The 16,634-nt window shown below is 40.4% G+C and overlaps 1 protein-coding gene across 1 annotated transcript; it reads right to left on the bottom strand.

The window, feature by feature from the left end:
* Positions 1–511: 511 nt before the first annotated feature.
* NMD3 (NMD3 ribosome export adaptor) lies at positions 512–9,970 on the bottom strand. Its single transcript, XM_035334826.1, has 15 exons — positions 9,817–9,970; positions 9,501–9,635; positions 8,907–9,003; positions 7,838–7,918; positions 7,332–7,460; positions 6,710–6,800; positions 6,549–6,627; positions 6,142–6,238; positions 5,747–5,864; positions 4,817–4,962; positions 4,053–4,165; positions 3,046–3,118; positions 2,412–2,518; positions 1,822–1,892; positions 512–1,382 (listed from the first exon to the last, which is right to left on the bottom strand). The coding sequence occupies exons 1-15, from the start codon at positions 9,858–9,860 to the stop codon at positions 1,249–1,251; spliced, it is 1,515 nt and encodes a 504-aa protein (XP_035190717.1). The 5' UTR covers positions 9,861–9,970; the 3' UTR covers positions 512–1,248.
* Positions 9,971–16,634: the final 6,664 nt, after the last annotated feature.

Genomic DNA, 16,634 nt, shown 5'->3' with positions numbered 1-16,634 from the left:
AGGAAAAAAAATCCATGTCATGCCTTTCCTTATATTGAACTAAATTACTGTCATGAGATAAATTGTACCTTCGCTTTTCAGCAGCTTAATGGATTTTTCTCAACTGCTCCTCTACATAGTGGAAAGCAAAACAAAACAAAAGAAGTTCCTGGGAGAGAAGGCAGGAGAGCTTAGTGCTACACAAACACACAGTAAAAGATGGCAATTCTAAGGAATGCCCGAGCTGCTAACAATGCCTGCATCAAAACTGCCTTTCCAAATCTCCATTTTCCCCTTTACAAACGGATGATTGCAAGATTGTGAAACGTAATCAAAACAAGTAAGAACTGATGACTAAACATCCCTCCACCTTTTACAGCCAAAAGTACCTTTGCCTTCTCTGGCACACTGCTACTGCAGTAAACTAAAACCAGAACAATCAGCATGTAATGTCCTAGTGCTCTGCTTGTGTTCTCTTTGGGTTTGCAGTAGAGAGAAATTTAACAGTTACATAAATAATGATAGAACAAAATGTCCGTATAGGCTTTTAATAGTTGTTAATGGGTGTTACTAATTAAAAAGAAAACTGCTTTTAATCCACCAATACAGGCAAGGAATACAGTACAATAAAATATTCATTACCATTTAACAGAAGACTCCGTTTTTTCTGATTATGGGCCGCATCTTCAAACAATTTAAAAGGCAGTGTTTTTGTGTACACAACATGTAGATTTGGAGCCTCCTTATCAAAGGATCCGAAGATACATTCTCAAACTTTTCCCAAATGTTATATGGAATAATTTAGCATCGATGTAAAAGGCTTCAAACCATTGTATCAAAAAGACATGAAAAAATCCTTTTCAGGTGAAGGAAGCAATTTACAGTGGATTAAAGTCTAGCAAACTAGGATAAAATCTCTCCCTCTGGACATTCTTCCTTAATAATTGTCCTCCACTTAAGACAAGGGATATTTCCAGTGGCTAAATCTGCAGTTAGTCAATTGGTCTTTACCCTGCAGAAAGTGCTCAAGAGGTGCAAAGACCTTGTGCAGCTGATGCTGCAACGCTTGCACAGGAACTTCACTGCAATTGCTGATCTTCAAGAGAATTTATATGTAAGTGTTCGTTCAGCAGCATGATTTAGGGGTACATTGACAGAGATCACGTTACTTTTCACGTCCATGTGATCCCAGTTCATAATGTTTGCTTATGTATGGGGTACTTTCTCCTCTCCAGGGGAGTATTAATTGCACTGACTAATGAATTGTTCTTATTCTGTCATCATATTCGCTCCCTCCCCACCAGTGGCATCCTGGGAAATATGGAGATCCTCCAGCATCTCAGCCAGACTGATCCGTGGAGCACCATCATCATCCGTGTCGCTCTCCACTGGAATGTCTGCATCTAAAGAGCAATTCACAAGACAACAAAAGAACAGCTAAGCAAAAAAAACAAACCACCACCACCAAAAAAAATCCAAACAAACCAAAAGAAACTAAACAACCTCAATGAAATAAAAACAAACAAGCAAACAACTCCCTCCTAAAACCCAACAACTCCCAAGACTAATGCTTGCCTTCCCGGAAGACGCCAACTTACTTATCAAAACTTTCATCCTGCACAGGTTTTGGGTGTGGAAGGAAATAGAGGCTTTTACCTTGATATTAAGGGCAAGAAAACACCGCGTGCATCACTCAGCGCATGGGAAATACCACATGCTATCACATTACAGCATTTCTCTAAGAATGAGCAGTTCAAAGATCCAAATGAACAACTTCAGCAAAAATATTTTCACTCAGTTATGACGAAGTTACATGCAATTAAACAGTTAAAAAAGCCTTACTTCTGTAAATGTTGACGTTTTTCCTTATGGCTTCATCTTCTTCAAGATCTTCAAGGAAGTCTTGGTATTGTCTGTAAAAGATGCTCAATGTATTTACTAAACTTTTCCTTTGCGTTTACACAAGTTTATGAAACAACCAAAGAAACAAAGCCTCAAGAAACGACTGCAGTCTGCAGCTCTTTAGACATGCCTTCTGATCGCATTCCAACATTTCCAACTCATTATTTCTGCTTTTTCTCCAAATTTTTAATTCTTATTAGCACCTCTTCATTTCTAAAGAATGTTTAAATTGCCTGTCCTCGTTTAACTCTAATCGTCTCATTTTTTCTACTCAGTTGGACTTTATTTAGTATCTCCTGTTGTTCTTTCAGCTTTGCCAGGGAACAAACCGGCCACAAACATGTTTTCATAAAAGCATCCCTTTAGCCAAACAGACAGCAGCTGTAAGCTACAAACACAATGCTTTTGATAGTAATCGTTTGTCTCATGGTTTAAGTTTTCCTTCAGCAGAAAGTGGTAACTGTTACTTCTAGACCTGGCACAGTATCCTAGGTAGAAAGGACTGAAAAGCTTCATGGCAGACGACAAACCTTTCATCATCCGTATCCATGCCTTCTCTGTCCCTTTCCAGCTCTTTCAGTTTCCAGTTTCTGCGATGCTGGCGTTTGGTACGGTCATAGCTCTTCTTTATTAATACCTACAGCGAAAAGCAGCAAATATTTACACACACACCTTAAATGGAACTGATGGCACACTTTAAAAAACAAACCCACCACCCAAGTCTACATTTGAGCAACCATAAAATCAGCTGAATGAACGGTAGAATCATTCTTGCCAACAAACACAAGGCAGCATAAGAAATCTGTACTTTTGCCCCGAACACCCCACGATAACCAGTCTGGCACTATGAAGTTTTGTATAGAGTTCATCTCGTATTTTTCAATTCAACCCAAAGTATTTGGAAACCTTTTGGTCCCGAAGAGGCACACACTGGGGATGTAATACAGTTTTCACCACACAGTGCAGGGTAATTCGAACAGCAACGAGTAAGGTACGTTAAAGTAACTCCATTATTTAAACACCACTCAAAAATGCAAGTACTCAAAATTAGATTCCATTCCTTCAACACCGGGGAACGTGTGTGCTCATTATAAAACTATTATATGTGCCTTAATACCCCTGAGTAACATAGAGAACTTATACAGAGGAAGAAGATGTTCTTACCACGTCAGGAATACTGTGTGGGTTCATCTTATTCACAAACTCATCATTCAAGTTACAGTTGGCCAAGTCAAATCTAAAATTAGAACAGGTAGTTCACCCTTTAATGTAAACGCACAAGATTGTACTCAAGGTATTACATGCTTGTATTAAAGAGCAAATTTACTGCTTGTGTTAAAGAGCATAGCTCCTCAGTTATACAAGTTACAGCTTCTAAGAAATATAAATGTTTCCAAATGAATTAGAGAGCAAGGAAAAAATCCACATCAGTATGCAGCTGACAGAACTGAGTAACTTTTACAAGCTGCTGTTCCCAGATTCAGGAGCACATTGCCCTCAGCAGCCTCCTGAACCAATGTAACAGTATCCCTGAGGTTCTGCTGGCTTCAGTAACATTCATGTTTAAGCCCACCAGTTTAGGCATCCCTGTCCAAACCTCATCTTACAAACATTTCACATTTGTCACTGCTGTATGCAATACTCCCTATCATGCAAAAAGACCAGATGCCATCACTTCCTCGGGTCTTGCCCAGCATTTTAAATATCCCTCTCATCTGTGTCTGACATTTTTTCTTATCTGCACTTTAGAAGGCAACACTTCAGCTCTCGTATTACTAACAGCCATTTTCCTGGCCTTATTTCTGCTAGAAAAGTTTTACTGTGTTAGAACCATCTCTGCATGGCCAAGATGAAAGATTCTGCCCCTTTTGCTGACTTCATTTAGAAAGCTGACAACTTTCTTGCTAATATATAACAAGAATCCAGGCCAGCAGTATGAACTGAAACAACCATTCCAGCTTCCTAGCAACCAAATAATAGTTAAGTCATCAGGTGCCAGGATTTTTTTCCTATGTTTGCTCTTGAGAGATTCAAAACTTCCCTTCCACAACAGCATGTAAAAGTCTTTCATACTTCCTATGTAAATCCATCACCAAAATCCCCACCGCAAGGCTCAAATACTAACTCCTATGGCATGGCTCATTCAAATAAAACCAAGAAACAGAACAGACCCCAAGACAAGGTCTCCAGGATTTAGAATGTGTCCCAAGTGAGTAGAGCAGAAATACTGATGATCTGTATTCAACTCCGAGGTTTTCTGTACCCAGGCTTCAGCCAGCGTGTGCTTGAGGAATGAAAAATAAACTCTTGTAATAAACGCAGCTTAGCTTTCTGTACTGTTGAAATATTTGTACTGCTACATTGCTGGTTTAAATTACATTGGTAATTAAGCTTGTACTTCTGCAACAGGCATCCAACATATTGCTCCCTACTCTTAATTTCTCAGCTTTACAAAACTGAGGAAATGGACATGGCGATCACTTTGCACAATAATTCAATGATTTCTTTTTTTTTAAATGCACTTCATAACTTTCTATTACATTTAGCTTTTGCCTACGGGGAAAAAAACATTTGGCACCAGTCCATTTATTCTGATCAAAAAGCAGTGCTTCTATACTTCAACAACAACCAAAAAATCAGTAATTGGAATTGAAAAGCTGACATAAAATAATGATTTCAATTATAATAGAACATAGAGTTTAACCTCTTTGATACAAAATTCTAGAAGTGGAACTCAGGTAACATCTTCACAATTTCCAAAACCAAACACTGTCCACATCTGCCTGAGAGGAGCTTTTGCAAGTGGCAAGACAGAAATGCATACATCTGGCTTTTTAACATAGAATGATTCCAAACTGAAGTTCAGTGAAGGAGGGGACGAAGAGGAGAGGAAGGCCTAAAACATGAAACTAAACACAGAGGAATGAACTCTTACTTTGTTTGATCTTGCCCCTGCACCTGCACCTTTCTTCCTTTCTTGAACTCTATTGATATCCATCACAATAAATTCCTCTAGCTGATTTGGGTGGAACAGGCTATTGAAAGGGTGGCGCCAGTAGGTATTTCCATCAATTTCAGCAACTGGAAAAAAAAACAAAAAACAGCACAGGCAATCACAAGGGAGAGCTTCCATCAGAGAAATTAAAAGAAAGCATTAGCCAAAATGTAGGCAACTGCAATGTATTCTGTTCTTTTTTTTATGGTAACGAACTATTTGGGACAAGACCCATATTGCAAACTCTTGCTACGACAGCGGCTGATGATCTGTGACAGCCAAATCACGTATCACCTGCCTGAAGCACAGACAACTTTTATTCACAACAATAATTCCTCTAGTAAGGGACACAGCCTTATTAGAGGTATTTTTCTTTATATAGTATATATACACACACACTACTATAGCGTGTATACACACACTCATGCACCCCTCCTATATAAAGCATCCAAATACACGTGCACACAGTGCAGTCTGTATAACTGGCTGGACAGTCCAGCTTAGCAGCAAATACTAGTCAAAGCATAATGCTTCTGTGACACCCACATAGACAGAATTGAAAAAAAATATAAATAAAAAGAGATCTAATTTTAGAAGCACACCTCTGACAAATCTAAGTGCTTAGAGGGGCACTAGAGCACCCATGAACCTAGTAGTGACCCTCCACATTTTGCCTAGAATACTTGGGAAATGAAGCTTAGAGAAGAGCTATGCATTACTTTGCTATTAAATTTCTAAGTCTGTGAGTGCTCAGATGCATTTACAACACGAAGGTGTAAACATACAAGATGTCATGAAACCAAAAGTAGATCATGCCAACAATAGAAAAAATCACATGCTGCATAGCACAGAAAGGAATTCCTAACTTACTCTGCAGAGTGCTAGGATCAATGAGGTGCACAGTACTTGTCACTCGAATGCACACGCAGATCTGGCTCATATTACCGAGACTCTGTGCCAGTTTTGGTGACAGGCATACAACGTTATCCTGCACACAAACAGAAAATAGCTTACACTCCCGTTTCCTTATTTTTTAACCAAGTCTTTAGAGAAATCTGAAACAGAGATTTTTAAAGTTTAGATTTTCAATTCTCCACCCAACATCCCCCAGTAACTTCAAGATGCCTGCTGCCTGCGCTTGATGCTTGGTGCAGGTAGACCCTCCCCATTCCCCTACACACACAATAAATCTTGCCCCCATCAGCAAAACCAAACTCTATCCACCTCATACAATACCCTCTGGAGATGAAACAGAAAGAAGCTACCTTGCATATTGGAACAATTTCCACAGAGAAAGTGCTTTTGTAATTGTAGATATTACTATGAACATCATGTGAGGTCAAACGTTGGGATGACTTGGATCTACAAAACACAAAAATAGAAGCTTTCACGCGGCAAGAAGGACACTGCTTGAGACAGAAAATAATCACCACTGAGGACAGCAACAAAAGCATACAGCTATGAACAACCAATACACTAAGACATTGGAAAGATGCACGGAGGTTAGGTTCACAATGGCTAAATGGAAAACACAGGACTTCTGCAGAAAGGGTTTTGTCTATTTTAGCCTGAATACAGGTTCATTACTCTTTCACGATTCTTTAAAAATAAAGGAAACAGACATTTCTCAGAAGCTTTTGGGTACGCAGTGCAATAAATCTAAGTGATGTACCTAGACGGAACTGTACACTGAAGAAAGTCTACCATCTTCTGGGCCTGTTGCTTTGAAGCATAATAAAAATCCAGGCCATCTGAAAGGAAAAGAAAACCTTGATGAGCACACCTACTTCACGTACTACATTTACCCTAAGATTAACAAGCCACCTCGCTTACCATGGATTTCTTTGATGCGAAGCGTATTTTGATGAAGCTTGTGTTTTAAAATCAGCTGCTCCAAATAGAAGAAAGTCTTTTTGTGCAGAGTCTAAAACAAGGACAAGATAAATCTATCAAAGTTGTTTAAGTGCAAATGCAGTATCTATGGAGAACAAACATTTCTGTGAAAAGAACATCTAGAAAAGGAAGAGTCCAAAGGCTATCCCACATAATCAAAATGACTTCAGATGTGCTCTATTTATAACCAATTATTTAAAGCTTCTGTTTCTTATTTTTGTATAACTGATTGCTAAAGATAACATTTTCTTTAAAGAAGGTTTAAATATTTATAAACAATCTGTCCCACTGTTTCTAACACTGCCTTAAAATACAGAAGGATATTTAAAAATTCACATAGGAGCCGCCTGCAAGCCATCACATAAAAACAAATATGCTAATAATACCAGAAAACAGAAAAAGCTTTTTTAAACTAAGACCAGTAGGGAAAAAAACACCAACGACTAAATTTATTACTGTGGCAGTGAGCAAGTGTAAGCACATCTTTTCCTGAGAAAATCATCCAAAGATTTCTCTGTGTTACTGTTTTGCCATCAACAAATGGACATTAGTTTGCCTCTACCTTTTGCCTCACTTGAACTACAGCTTTCCAGAAATCCTTAGCTTCGATTCTGTGACAGTCTTCACACATTTGAGACTGAACCATATATTCCACCACAAATACTTGTTGGAGAACCGCTCCGTTTATCACCTGCAAAACAAAATGCAGAGGATTTTCTCTTGCCAGTCCTGTCAAGACAGAATACTACTTTACCACAGCATTCTGAAGCAACTTTCCTATTATACTAGAACTGCATGACCAACAGCTATACTTATGTAAGAATATCAGCAATGTTTTCCCAACTTTACAGGGACAGCAAATAATCTCCTTCAAATTGTGATGAACAGCACTTTAATGACAAACTTTAGGCATAACAAAGTCAACATTTTTTCAACAGAAGGCATTAAACAGATGTTGGATTTTATCAGAGAACCGATAATCTAAAAAGCAGCACCAACAATAAAAACCATCCTGTTTGCCATTCAAGCTTTAAAAAAGCTACATGCTGATTGCTCTACTTTCATTACCTCTTTCTGAACAGTCAGTTTCAGCTTCAGTCTCTTAGAATGTGGTTCAGTCCAAATAAAGCCTGCATCAATCAGCCGGACCTGCCAGCGGGAAGGAACATGGACTCAGCATTAAAAACAAGCAGCTCTAGCTATCAAAAGACACAAGCTTATGGTATAATTTGTTGTTCCTCAGCTAACTCAGGAAATGAATAACCTTATTATAAGAAACACGTGCTGGCATACCAAACCCAATTAATAATGCCTGTTAGAACACTGAGTCTGATCTACCTAAAATAACGGAGACACAACCTCAGTGTCAAGCCAGAGTAAGTGAATTCAGAAGTACCTCTGGATGCAATGCAATGATTAAGCTGAGTAGCTCAATGGTTTGTTCAGGACTTAAAAGCTAATTTCATCTCTAAAACTAAGAATGCACAAATGTACTGCAGATATTTTACAAACATGCCTATATTTTACATACACAAGTACTGGCCAACAGCAAGCAGCTCAGTAAGCCAATCAAATTCAGATTTTGATGAATGCAGTAACAAAACAACTTTCTGCCAATACACTCAGATTTTCTCATCTCATAATAAAGTGTCTCATACATTCAGAATGTTAGAACATGTGACTTTCAAGTTAGCCTATTTACAGGACTTTTTCATATCACAGTAATCAAGTACTGTACAAACATTTTAAAAATATGTAAAAAGAAAACTAAAATTAAGGTGCACTAAAATACGTTAGTTTCTTTCAGTTAATTATGCTCATCTCTCATCTATATGACAGCCACTGTGCAGGACACTGCATGCTGTTAGGTCACAGAACTGTACTGCAGTAGCCTCCTCAATTTGCTTCAAAGTTCTTTCTTACAGCCTGTTCTTACCACATGTTCCAGACTTCCAGTACTGAGCTTTGAGATCAGATTGTCATTATTTGTAGTCACTATAAAGCGGTTAATAAACTCTACACAAATACTAATAACTGCTCTGGAAGAACTGGCCCCTGTATGAGTTAGCTAGACTTTGCTTTATGTAGTGCTAATAGACATGTCATGAAATAGTAATACAATTAATTTTCTGCCCACCTTGTTAAGTGAAGCTTTGATTTTTTTAAGACACAGTGCAAGAAGCTCTCTTGATTCTAAGGCACACTGAATCCAAGTTCCTGGAGGCTGAAGATACCTACAATAAAGAAAACATACTGAAACATATGTGACTTCAATCAATTAAATCATTCAAAAGATGTGCAATTATTTACCAAGCTCTCAATTGCAATATCAGCTATGCAACTACATCTTTTGCCTCCCTAAGAGAATAAGATTTATGCATTCCAAAAGCATTCAAACTTTTACTGCCATCATTACTCATTTGTTCACTTTTTGCTTTCAGAGCCTATAAGCTCGTATGACTATTCTTAAATCACGTATTGAAGAATTCCATGAAGACGATTTAACTAACCTAAAAAAAATCACCTAACCCTGCAGCTGCAATAGCACCTCCAAACCAGTGCAAGAGACCAGAAGGTCACCTCCAAGCTGTACCAGACTTGGCGAAATCAGACCAGAGAGAGCGACAGAAGCAGGAGCAGAGAGGCCACCGTTCCCCCGCTGGCCCGCTTCGCCCCACGAGGCAGGTCCCTAGGGGTGCCGTCTGTCGGAGGTCGGGGTGCAGGTGCCCACCTTTCGCACTGCTTGCAGAAGCTGACGCTGAGCTGCTTGGGGATGCCCTCGGTGATGTCCACGCGTGCTCGCAGGCAGCCCACGCACATGTTGGCCGGGTTGGGCGGGATGGGCACGCCGCACTGGCAACACAGGCTTCAGGCAGAGGGAGGAAAGAAGTCGGTCACCAACTGAACCCCAAACGCACGCCGAAGGGACGCGCGGGTATTTTTTCTTTATTTTCCCTTGAAATAAAAGCGCTGGCCCAGGAGCCCAAAGGACTTATCTCTGCCCAGACACCTCCCGCCCCCCTCGCCCCCCCGGCCGCCCCGCTTACATGTTGCCCTGGCTGGGGGCCGCCGGCCCCGCCATGTACTCCATCGCGCCGCCTCAGCGCCCAGCACACGCGGCCCGGAGCCGGCTCGGAGCGCAGGAAGCGGGGACGGCTTCCGGGCGGCGGAGGAAGGGGAGGAGAGCGGCGGTCCCGCGAGAGAGCGGGCGGCGGGGCCGCCACCACGGGATGGTGGCTGCGTGCTCCTGCCCGCCCCGGGGCCGCCACCACAAGATGGCGGCAGCGCCCTCCTGCCCCGCTGCCCCCACCACAAGATGGCGGCAGCGCCCTCCCGCCCCGGGTCTCTCCCCTCAGGGAAGCCGGGGCACCGGGCCTGGTGCGCGGTCCGGCCCCTAACGCATTGTGCTTTGTAAATAAGTAAAGAAGTCAGAGAAATAGCAAGTACTGCGTTTTGGAGAAGGAAGCTTACGAAGAAGATTGCGTTTACGCTATATTTTATTGCAGGCTATCAGACTGATTGGTCCAAGAAAATGAAAGATTCTGGCATTTCCCGCTGATTGTTATTGTTTTTTTCTTGCCTCGAGTTTGGAAATTGGATGAGGTGTGAGCAAGAGCAGCGGTAGTTGCTGCCAGGGCTAGAGTGCCGTGAGGGCCGGAGGGCACCGAAGCCCCTTCACGGGCCTGGGGTTCCTTCAAGAATCCCATGTCCCGGATTAGTACTAGCGCAGGCACATAAAATGCTGCTATAGGTTTTATTCTGAAAAAACAAAACAAAACAAAACAAAACAAAAACACAAAAGCTTAGGGATATGGTTTAGTGGGGACTGTTAGTGTTAGGTCAGAGGTTGGACTTGGTGATCTTGAGGTCTCTTCCAACCTAGAAAATTCTGTGATTCTGTGAAAAAACAAAACAAAACAAAACAACAAAACAACAACAAAAAATGCCAACTTGAGTTATCAAAATCAGTAAATGGTGGAATACAGAGAAGGGCGATACATCGGCACGGCTTCACTGGAAAGCCGTTAGCTGAGGATGAGGAGCAGCTGCCTTCCCTGATGGGGATTTCCACACTCGTCTCCATTGTTTCCTCGTGTGGGATGCAGGGGAGCTCTCTGGAGGCCTTTCTGCTTCACTCAGCTCAGAAAAATGAAAATAGAGAGCTGCTACTCTCTGGTTTGCAGATAAATGTATTTTGTACTTGCTGGCATATGTATGCCACTTGCAAATAACAGTTTAATGAAGTGAACTTTTTTGAGCGGACAGATTGTCTAGTCAGAACGGAAAATTCCACCTTCAGGAGTGGCACAAAAATAACATTGTGGTTTCTCCTGACTAAACTACTGAATCAACATTTTGTTTCCTACTTTTTGTCTTTTGCTGTTTTGTGTCAGTGGTACATTTTTATAATTTCTAAAGGAAAAAGTTAATAAGTAAATAAATATGAAAGACATTGTGCAGCAACTCTTCATTTTGCTTTTATTTTTGGGTGGTAATACTTCAGCTTGCCTTTGGCATATATTTCAGCTTCCTTTTCCTGTATCTTTTCTGCCTTCAACACAGGCAACTGTTGTTGTAAATACTATGCTTCTGACACTTCTATTTTACTCTTCAAAATTCAAAGTAAAAAACTTCTGGATGCTACCAGTTAGGTTTTGGAAAGTAAGTCAAACTCCCTGAAATAAATTATCAAATCACTGAATTTGGATTGTCCTTTTTCCTTACCACTGCCTGTGGCATGAATCTGTGCTGCCTGGTGCTTGAATCAACCTGCGTGGTTGATGTTCCCAGCAGTAGCGTACAGAAGCCATTTCTTGTATGCCTCATTAGATTTAGGTTCTAATTTATTATTATGTTTTCATGAAAATGTGCTACATTCATTCATTTATTTGCACAGGGATTGGTCTGACTGATACTGTACATTCTCAAATCCTGCTGCAAATGGGATGAACTGATGTTGTCGGCAATACAGGCGGTGGCCCTTTTCAACAACAATTAATTCTTAAAGGTTGCTGCTAATTTATCTTCAATAAATACTACTTTGAAACAGTTTTATTATTATTTTTACCTATTTATCAAATGCAGCTGAACTTGTCCAAATGCTTCTTTAACTACAATTTAAAAGGAATTTTTAACTTCGGTAGAAAGAGTAAGAATAGGGATGTTTGGTATTAAATTCATATTACTTTAAGTATTGATTGTGAAAATAATGTTATCTTCAGGTTTCAGAATTAAATAGCTACCTTTGCATTAGTCTGCAACTTCTTGTCTCTATTTCTGTAGAAGTGAAAAGAATAAAAAAATCCAAGTGCATTAACTTTTATTTTATTTTATTGTATTCTTGTATCCGAGTGATAATTTCAGATTTATTTATTTATATATTTATTTCAGAGAACATGGATTAAAATATTTGTGACCCTTCCTGAAAGTGGGGTAATAGATGTTCTGAGGGTGCAGATACTTGTAAGTGAAGAATCAGACAACTATTTCAGCTAGGGATTCAGGGTTGCCCAGAGAGTTTTGCAGTCTTCATTCCGGAAGGGTTTGAGGCCTAAACTGGTTAAAGCCCTGAGCAACCCACTCTGGTCTTGTATTTGACCCTGCTTTGAGTGGGAGATTGGACTAGCAATTTATATAATACGCTATATATATGAAGTAGAATTTAAAGCTTAAGTCCCAAATATCTGAACCTGGCAGGTTCAACAGCACCAAGTTTCTCTTCTCTGTCCCTCCCATCACCTCCTGTTAAGAATTGTTCCTTCCCCTTCAGAAAGAGGCTTTGTACTTCCCCAGAGGTGGAAAGTCAGAACAATGAGCACCTTTCTTCCTGGATCCACTTCCAATACAAGACTCCTGGCTAGACTAAAAAAAACCAAAAGCCAACCAACCAACCACCACCACTACCAAAACGTACAGTGGGATTGCTGTCAACTATGTTGTTGTAATTCATTAATTAAATTACTTAATACTTTGGTATAGAAGGCGGAGTTTGTACAGACTGTTTCCATTGATGGTTTGCAATAAACAACTATTCCTGTTGGATAAGAGTTCCTTACTGAATTATCAAGATATTAAGGCATGTTTGCAGGTCAGCATTTATTTTCTGTATATTATGGAGAAAAGCAGAGCAGAATTGCATGAACACATTGTGTGAAGTCTATTTAATACAGCAATATCCTCATGGAAAGGAAGAGTTGCATTGGTTGCTTTAAAGTTGCTTTGGGGACTAAAAATCACAGGCTGTCAAGCTATCATTTTTTTTTTTTTTTTTTTTTTTCCTCCTATTTTGGCACATTTTCCTTTGATGGGCTTGTTGCATTCTACAGACTGTTACTTTTGCTTCTCTGAAGCTAAGTTTCTTTGCAGGCCTCTCTGGGGACTTACTACAGACCAGTTTATTTAAAAAAAAAAAAAAAAAAAAAAAAAAAAAAAAAGTGTTTCACTGAACTGAAGTTTTATTTCTATACCCTTCAGAACCCCTGCTGTAAAGGGGGTGTTGTATAGTTTTTCCTTTCAACCCCTGATGGATCTCTTGATCTGTGATTTCTTTGATTTATAAAATAACACATCTGTAGTAAATTACAGGCTTTCACTTGGCGAGCCTCATGTTGCAAGAGGGGTAGGACAAAGCCTGTCATTTATGGGAACTGCATCTTCTGTGAAGTCACCAGGAGGAGAATTTGATCCAAATAATGCTCCAAGTATTTCCATTGCAGATTTATTTTCAGCTGCGTTTTTCTCCACTTTATCTCAGTCCTAATGTATTAAACTCTGCCTGAGCTTAATGCACAGCCACCACCTACTGTCAGTTAAAGTCAGAACTGTGTTCTTTGTAGTCACTAAGGTATTGCCTCTGTAACCTCATGCTGCTCTATGGCTACCACACAGTCAGGTAAAATTCATATGTTTTAAACTGTCAAAGTGTTGTTGTAGTCTTTTGAAAGATTTTACATCTTTGTATGCAATAAACAAGATAAAAAGCAGACTTTAAAATTCCCTGAGAGCTTTGACTATGTGGGGATGGGGTTTAGATCTTATTATATGTGCAGAAAGCTGCCTAAACCAGTGGCAATGCAATATAGACTGAAAGATTTCACCATCTCTTTGTAATGAGTTTTCAGTATTCAAAGAATTGCCAGTATTATTGTAGTTGGGGAGATGAGTGATGCTTCATCTATATCAATGCGTTTTTAGGGATGGGTCTATGTAGGCTGCCAGTAGCCGGAGGCCTGACGTCTCAGGAAAATCCTTTGTAGAACAAATACTTCAAAAGAAGGCCAGATTTGCGTAGGTGTGTTAATTCTGTAGTCTCTGGTGTGCTGATGACCAGCAGAGGTCATCAGTGTCTGAGCATGTGATCACCAGCCATCTGTGGTAATGTCTGTGGCAAAAATAATGGACATAGATTTGTTTTTTTCAGCCCTGTCGGGCCACACCAGCTTGGTTCTTGATGGTTGGCTTTTCAGTCAAGATCAGTCATTTAAATTAATTTGCTATGGTTAGGAAGACGGCAGTGTATTTTTATCATTGTAAGTTGGTTACTGTCTGACTGAGATCTGGATTCTGAGGAACAGTGCAAGAAATCTGCTTCAAAACCAAGTGCCCATCTCCTCGCCGCCATACCTGCTGTAATGGGACTGCGTGTAGGACACAACGGAGATGCTGGGTTTGGAGATCATACTGTGCAAGTACAGGTCTGATACTTCTCTGTTCTGTACGTATGTTGGGCAGTCACACTTGGAGCAGTGTATAAAACTCTAGCAGAAAAATTGGACTCAGGGGTGTTCAGCTGTGACCCAGATGTGCTGCAGCCTGTGTCCTCTTGGCTTCTTTCTCATTATTTCTCAATGAAACATAGCCATGCGCTGCTTAATGGCATATATAAACCAGAGCTAAGAAACTGGAAGTAACTGCTTACTTTCCTGGGGAAAGAAAAAAAGAAAAGAAAGGAAAAACACCACAAGAATTATACTTCTAACGTGGGCCGAGGCTTGGAGTGGCTTTTTCTTTCCGTGCGAATGTCTCTGGAGCTGTTGTCTGAAGTGCAAGATGGTAACTCATCGGGACATTTCAGTTTTCACAGCTCCATTTAATTTCCCTTCTCACCCAGGAGCTGCAGGAGTTATAAGACTCTGCACAGGCCCTGCCGTGAATTTAAAGAAGGCTTTGTAAATTCTGGCAGCTTGGGTGATAAAGCTGTCAGGTCTCCACTACCTGCTACTCCAGTAGTAATGATTGAGGGTGGTAGGGGTGAGGGTGAGAAATGTTGTTCCTCCTTCTGTGACTGCTGCTGTCCAAACCTGACGTGGCATTTCAAGGTATGACCGGTTGCAGGGGGTTGTTAATTATTCCTTAGGATTCCCTAAGGCCTGAAGCATGGCAAGTGGTGTGCATAAGTTTTTATTGTGCACTTTTAGTTTGCAGTGTTTGGGGATGTAGAGTGATTAAAAATGTTTTGTCACTTTTTTCCAGTATGGATTTACAGGCTAGCATGTGAGTGACTTGGAAATGAATATTCAGTGTAGCACAGCGTGTGCTTGCTGATCCTTCCCATCCATGTCTGTATGGAGCTCCACTTGTTCAAATGGGGAAGGCACCACTGGATGCTCCTGTGGTCCCAGTTAGCTGTGGGGACCTTTTGGGAGATGTTATTTAGTCACTGATATGTCTTGAAAAATGATGTCTTCACAGAAAGAACACGATGAAATTCTTATCCTTCTTTTCTTCGATGAGTACTAAATATTTATGCCATATACAAGTTTTCTGCTGTTACTGTCATACTCGTTAGGAGCTATATGATCTGTTACCATAAGCACACTACTTCATCTCGTGCTGTATTGTGCTTCATTTCTAATCATTAGGCTGTCCAAATATTTAACCAATGTGCACATTGGCAGCTGAATTATATGAATGATACTGATCTCATATGCAACTCAAGATGAGTTTATCCTAGGATTTTCAATAGATTTTGTATCTGATCTTTAAAAGTACAGCTCAGTCTCTGAGCTACCAAGCAACACTGAAGCCATAGCATTAGAAAGGATCAGTGCAATATGTAGGGAAAGCAAGCACAGCATTTAAAAGCACTTTTAACACAGGTTTGCTCTCATAGGCAGAAGACTGGGTCCTTGAGTAAATAGTTGTACATAGTTTGCTGGAAAGCTCAAGTGCCAAAAGCCCAAAGCCCGAACAGTGCTGGTGGAGATGTGCCAGCCACAACAGCTGGCTCACAGCGGCTCAATTTCCAGTAGACACTTCAATAAATAGAAGGAGCAGAGAATGGAAATTCATGGGGAAGATATTCCTGTGGTTAATTTAACAGACCACCTGAGGTCACTATTCCCTCACATAAACTGGATACAGGAAAGGAGGCCCATGAAGCTACCTGAGAAGCTCTTGGACTCCTTGCCCAGGGGGACCTGCTCCGACTGGCCTACAGGGAGGAATCTGTCCCAGAGGTGTTGTCCTGCTCGGGGCTGCTCTCTTCATTAGCCGTGTTAACGTACATGTAAAACTCCAGAGAATCTCAAGAACAAAAGAGAGCACAGTGGTTTATGCATGAGGTTTTAATATTTACTGTAAGTGAATTCGGGATACAGAGCAACACGCACAGCTTCTAGGACATTTGACACTGCCAAGAGACAAATGAATAAAAATTCCATGATGTAACTCCAGAAGTATATTAAAAACCTTAAGCTGGGTACATGGGAAGCATTGGGCAATAGGAATTACAGACCTCTGTGGTCCTACCAGTGTCCAATTTAGTTTTTATTAGGACCATGGTTATAATTACTCTGCATTTTTCACTATCAAAGTCCTAAACAAGCATATGTTCCTAGCAATTTCACCCATCTTACTATTGCAT

Source organism: Oxyura jamaicensis, chromosome 9 (genome assembly GCF_011077185.1).
Source record: "Oxyura jamaicensis isolate SHBP4307 breed ruddy duck chromosome 9, BPBGC_Ojam_1.0, whole genome shotgun sequence".
Classification (NCBI taxonomy): domain Eukaryota; kingdom Metazoa; phylum Chordata; class Aves; order Anseriformes; family Anatidae; genus Oxyura; species Oxyura jamaicensis.
The sequence above is the reverse complement of the archived record's forward strand: the minus strand, read 5'-3'. Positions and strand labels throughout refer to the sequence as shown.

Bases quoted from the DNA above. Each gene is read 5' to 3' on its own strand.
- NMD3 (XM_035334826.1), bottom strand. From the start codon at position 9,860: ATGGAGTACATGGCGGGGCCGGCGGCCCCCAGCCAGGGCAACAT. The intron at 9,636-9,816 runs GTAAGCGGGGCG...CTCTGCCTGAAG, and splicing joins GCCCCCAGCCAGGGCAACAT to CCTGTGTTGCCAGTGCGGCG. The intron at 9,004-9,500 runs GTGGGCACCTGC...TCTTTATTGTAG, and splicing joins TTCTGCAAGCAGTGCGAAAG to GTATCTTCAGCCTCCAGGAA.